Source organism: Orcinus orca, chromosome 3 (genome assembly GCF_937001465.1).
Source record: "Orcinus orca chromosome 3, mOrcOrc1.1, whole genome shotgun sequence".
Taxonomy (NCBI): Eukaryota; Metazoa; Chordata; class Mammalia; order Artiodactyla; family Delphinidae; genus Orcinus; species Orcinus orca.
In genome coordinates, this window is record NC_064561.1 from 124322166 (window position 1) to 124328165 (window position 6000).

Here is a 6000-nt window from a genome sequence, read left to right on the forward strand (position 1 = left end):
TGGCTATCTTAACAGAAGAGTTGGTGGCATTATATTATGAAATTTACAAGAAGCAAGGTTCAAATGAATTACATTGAATTTCATTATAAGAAGAGATAATTTAAAATTCGGTATTTATTTTAAAAGATAAAAGACTTTTGGGCACTGACTGTGTACTAATTTTTCTTTTTATATTTTCCACAAACCCACCTTTTTGGTGGTGGTGTTTGATTACGGCTTCAATTAAATGGTAGTCTCCTGTTGGCTAAGGCTGCCAACTGAGGGCTTTCCCCTCAGGGTAGATTTGGCTGTTGAGTTTCTAGGGATGAATTATATGAAGGAAATAGAATTATTTTCTATGCAGGATACTTTTAGAGTGAGAGGCGCCCTGAGAAGAGATACCGTGAGAGGAAGGAATGAGACTTCTCAGGATATTGTGAAACTGTAATTCGTAACCTGTTTCCTGAATGCATTTTTAAAAATGGAAATGATACATATTTATAACATTTGAACCAATGTAACAGTATAATGTGTGCCTTTCTTGAGGAGTGCTTTTACTTTGCATTGTAAAGCCATATTGATAAATTGTGATTTTTATTGGCTCCTGCCAAGAGCTGAATAAAAGCAGTTGCGGGCTCCACTGATTTCTTTCACTGCAAATTTAGCATAGGCCTTCCATGGTGCTCTTTTTATCACTGATTTTCTCTTCTGACAGGCAGTTAATCTCATGCTCAGAAGATGGAAGTGTACGCATTTGGGAGTTACGAGAAAAACAGCAGCTTGCAGCTGAACCTGTACCAACAGGTGAGTATCTTTTCTCAAAAAGGTAGTCTTGCTTTTTTTTTTTTCCTCATATGCAAGACAGAAGAAAGGCAGTGGTATGTAACCACAAAATAATATACAGTGTGCTCCAAATAAGCATCAGATGTTTACATGAAGCATTTGGTAATTGGGATCTAGGATTCACATTTAAATATTGCTTTACTGTAGAACTACCTGTTTATTTCAGTTCAAGTCAACTAGGATTTTTTTGTTTTGAGGGGAAACTATTATTCCTGGTAATCTGACTGACTAAATGGCCTAATGAACTATTTACTCATTTATATTGTCTGTAATTATGTCTGGTATACAGACAGAATTTGTATCATCAGGTGTCAAAGTTCTTTCAGCCTTAAAGCATTATCATTAACATAGAACTCAATTTATTTATAAACATTTTTGTATTTATATCATCTCATGAACTCTTTGATTTTCAGGTGTTTGATTTGAAAAACAAAATCCCTGTTAGTTAGCAGCCTTTGCATAAGAAATCAGATGCTGGTACCCCTGGAATTTCTTCTGGTTATTTGAAGTCATAGGGCATTGCTCTGGGACATCCCTATGTTGCTTTTTGCCTACCCTTTATTGATAAATCTGAGTTGTGACCTCCCCCACCCCCGCCCCACCTCATTGCCATTCAGGCCTTTCATTTCTCTCCTCTTTGATTCCCATTGCCTTTTCCTCACGTTAACACACCTTCACCAGTGCGTGAGTAGGGACAATAAAAAGAGATGAGCAACAAACCTGGGTAGCTAAGAGGAAACAAAGTAACATATTTAAAAAACCCTAGTGTAGTACCTGGTACCATCTGCTCACTAAGCCCTTGATTAAAATAAGTGGGGAACACTTTTTGCATTTAAGTTTTGTTTTTCTGATCTTAGATTATTATTATAAGAAAAGAGCACAGTAATTTCGAAAATGACTGAAATGGCTGTGTTTTTCTAGGTTTTTTTAACATGTGGGGATTTGGAAGAGTAAATAAACAAGCCAGCCACCCTGTTAAAAAACAACAAGAAAATGCCACTTCATGTTCACTAGAGCTTATTGGCGATTTAATTGGACACTCATCATCTGTGGAGGTATTATTTTTAATAGGCATATAAATGTCCAGGGAATTCCTGCTTTTTGCATCTCACTGCTCTTCTTTCATTTGGTCTCATAAAGACCTAAACTTTCTCTTATCTGTAGGTTTTTGTGGAATCTAAACATGGAATGGGATAGGTTATATAGTATGTGCCATTAGGATCTCTCTTTACAGAGAAATGATTTGAAGAAGGGATGTCTTGCTTCTAAAAAATCGCTTAATTACTATTACTTATGAGATGTAGATAGCTGACAATAAGGATGGTGTGAATAATGTTGAATATGTAACAGTAGTAAATAGAGGGTACATGGAGGGTTGTGTTTATGTATGTAGAGGTAAAGCCTTATAGAATCTAATTCCAGGGAAGTTTATCAAATTCATGAACAGTACTGTTTTTACCTCCCTTTGGAGGATAATAATTTGTTAGCGTTAGTAAAACCCAGTGTCTTGACTGTCATTGTGCATATATGAAAATAATAGTTGAGAATTATAGGATGCATAAAGTTCTAACTTGTTATAAATATATTCAAATACTTTAATATTTACTATAGGCATTATTGCCTGTAATGAAGAAGGAATAAGACCAGTCGAGGTAAAGAAATGATTGGAACTGGTAACAGTATAAGCAGAGCCCTAAGTCCCCCTCCCTTCCCCCTTCCCTCCCTCCCTCCCTCCCTCCCTCCCTCCCTCTGTGCTGGTCTTAGTTGCGGCATGCGGGATCTTTGTTGTGGCATACGGGCTCCTAGTTGCAGTATGCGGGATCTAGTTCCCGCGTGCTGCAGGCCCCCTGCACTGGGAGCATGGAGTCCTAACCACTCGATCACCAGGGAAGCCCCATGAGTTTCTTAAATTGTTCTTCCCTGTTTCATAGCCAGGGAGGAACAAATTGTTTTTCATTTGAAAGTGCATTTATACTTAGAAGCAACAGCACAACACTTGTTATTAGCATTTCCTGTATTTCAGGCACTACACTAGACATTGGCGTTTACAAAGAGATATAATATAAAAATATTATGGTCCTGGATATGCGCTGAACCTTGATGCTTAGGTAGGATTAAGATAGTCTTACGACCATAAGCTCCCTGATTTTGGGTACTTACATCTTACTCATTTTTGCCTTCCTCTGCCAGGTAGCCCAGTTGTTTTCATTTTGTTTTTTAACTTTGGGAGTTGTGCAGATGGAATGTGGTAGACAGGAGGGCAAAGATAGAATCTACTTGGTGGCAAGGAGCAGGTTGGCTAGGCTGGAGGACTGTGTTCCAATGAATGGACACAGTAGGAGATAAAGCTGGGAAAGTAGTTTGGGGTCAGATTACTGAATGTAAGGCTAAGGAGTTTGGACTTTTTAAAAAAATTCATACGTACATACACAAAAAGTTTATGTATTTATTTTGGCTGTGTTGGGTCTTTGCACACGGGCTTTCTCTAGTTGCGGCGAGCAGGGGCTACTCTTCGATGCGGTGCGTTGCGGTGGCTTCTCGTTGTGGAGCACAGGCTCTAGGCGTGTGGGCTTCAGTAGTTGTGGCGCACAGGCTTAGTTGCTCTACGGCATGTGGTATCTTCTCGGACCAGGGCTCGAGCCTGTGTCCCCTGCATTGGCAGGTGGATTCTTAACCACTGCACCACCAGGGAAGTCCCTGGACTTTATGTTTTAAATAGTAGGAACCTATTAAAGGTTTTTAAATGGTGTGGCACATTTGTCATTGTATGGAAGTGTTCAATTCTTAGAAATTTTCCTGAGTGGAAGTGTTGACATTTAATTACTTTTTAAAAAAATCTTGGCTCTTTCTTGAATTTTCTCATTCCTTTTTTCTTTTGATCCTTACTCTCTAAGCCTAGTCCTATCTACCTGTATTTATTGAATTCTAACTAACTTTTCCATCTCCTGAGGAGTTTTGCTCTGCTAGGTCTCCACCCCTCACTCCTACATCATCAGCTGAGCCCTTCTCCTGCTATCTTCAGAAATGTATGAGTTATGTCTTAGAAAACTTGCATCCTATTTCTCTCCTATATTTCACTCTTTCCCTCAAAGAGCTCATCCTTTTCATTTATCTCCTCTACTCCATAGGATGCATGCTGCCTTCTCATCAACATTCCATTTTCCTATTCTTACCTTCCAGCCTGTTCCTTCACTGGGCATGACCTTCCTTTTATTTGGAGAGTTTTATGTTTTTGAAGCTTTTTCTGACAACTTCATTCATTATTGATGTATGCCTCCTTTTTCTGCATTTCTGTGGCAAATCATAGCCTGAACTATGCTATTTAGTACCTGATTACATCATCTTTAATTGGTACCCTTATTGTTTCAACTATGATTTGGTTTTCACAACTGAATTAGAACCTTTTTAAGGGTAGGGACTATAAGCATATAGATGACACTCAGTAAATGCTTAAGGATTGATTATGTCTCTTTATATAGAGAGCTAAAGCCATTGTTTCTCTTGGAGAATTTGGAATTCAGACATTTTATTGGTGGCCATTTTTGCATAAATAAGAAGGCCAGTAAAAATGATTAAGTAAAGCAGGTTTGTTGGGACTTCTGACAAAAATCTTAAAACCAATACTTGAGGAATTAGATAATGGTAAAATTTAGACGATACTTTGGGACTTCATGTACTTTACAAAAATAGCTGTTATTTATAGTTCTGTAGTTGAGTAGTATTTACTAGTCTAGCATTTGTATATTTGTATGTGATTATCACTCACACTTAAAAAATAACATTTCTCATGAAAGATACGGAGTTTTACGGTCAGATCCAAAGAAGTCTCCAAGGTACACATTTTAACAAGCACCTGTCTTAATCTAGTTAGTATTAGCCTCTTCTCCTTGAAGTTCCTATAATCAGTAATTAAAATTTTTTTTTACAGATGTTTCTGTACTTTGAAGATCATGGACTAGTGACATGTTCTGCTGATCATCTCATTATTTTGTGGAAAAATGGAGAACGAGAATCTGGATTGCGCAGCTTAAAGTTATTTCAAAAATTAGAGGAGAATGGTGACTTATATCTTGCTGTCTAGTTTAAGGAATTTGAACACCTGTGCATGAACCTTGAACAGCAAATATAGGGGTAATACTCTGAAAACCATTACCATATTAATCACTTAAATTTTGTAATTTTTTTTTCTTGTTACTCCATAAAATTCCAATTGTTTGAATTCTTTTTTCTGGGGCTGCAAACCAGCAACAAGTTGCTTCTCAGGTATTAGTACTTTCACCAAAGAATATAGCACAAGTTTTTCATTTGACTTTTCACATAACAGTTACCTGAAACCATTGAAGGAATGGGTCTAATTTCAGCAGTGAATTTTCAGAAAGTGAAGTTTTCAGAGTTCATCACATATACCTGTTGAAGCAGAATTAAATTATACCACAGTGTCCTCACAGAGATAAATTTTTTATGCTTTGAAAAAACTCTACACCAGAAATTATATGAGTTTATGTTTAATGAGGAGAAGAGTACTTGGAACCTCTCACTCTCTCTAATGTAACTATATTGCCTCTAATTAAATTTTTATTCATCAAAAGGGATTAGATTTTTAAAATATTACATGTAATTTCTTTCATTTAGCCTTTTTGGATTTTGAAATACCTGACTTTGTTCTCCAAAGTTGTTAGTATTTTAACTATACCTGTCATTCTTTTAAAGATTTATTCAAGGAACCTACTTTTATGGAAATAAATATACATGATCATTATAGACGATATTTTGGGAGAAAAATGAAAAATCCGGTGAAGAGTAAATAGGTAGGATGTAGCATATCTTGAACTTAACTTAAACCTTGAGATATCCAGAAAACTGATGCCTCCCTGTAGGAAATGAAGATTCCATAATAATTGTACTTTGTGCTGCTATTGAAGTGGTGAGTGCTGTGTTTTAAGCTTCTTAATTTGAACCTAGACCCTGGGAGGAGGTAGAAATAGAAATAACAGTATTTTTTTATTCTTTGGTTTTCTTTAGAGCCTGTTTGATTAAGAATTCTTGTGATAAATTTAAATATATCCTTTCTCCTACAAATCCCCCTGGTCTTTAGTAACTCTCAGTATTCTAAATATGAAGCAAACCTGAATCTCTCACTGTTTTAACTACAGCTTTTTTTTTTTTGGTGCCAACTAA

The 6000-nt window shown here is 36.5% G+C and overlaps 1 protein-coding gene across 2 annotated transcripts in view; it reads left to right on the plus strand.

Moving 5' to 3' along the window:
• The window catches only part of WDR41 (WD repeat domain 41), a 61966-nt gene extending 56929 nt beyond the window's left edge, over positions 1–5037 (plus strand). For both annotated transcript variants that reach the window (XM_049707755.1, XM_033430057.2), the window contains exons 11-13: positions 695–783; positions 1744–1877; positions 4751–5037. In XM_049707755.1, coding sequence (XP_049563712.1) covers positions 695–783; positions 1744–1877; positions 4751–4903 — 376 coding nt within the window. In that variant the 3' untranslated portion in view covers positions 4904–5037. The remainder of the gene's footprint in view (positions 1–694; positions 784–1743; positions 1878–4750) is intronic.
• Positions 5038–6000: the final 963 nt, after the last annotated feature.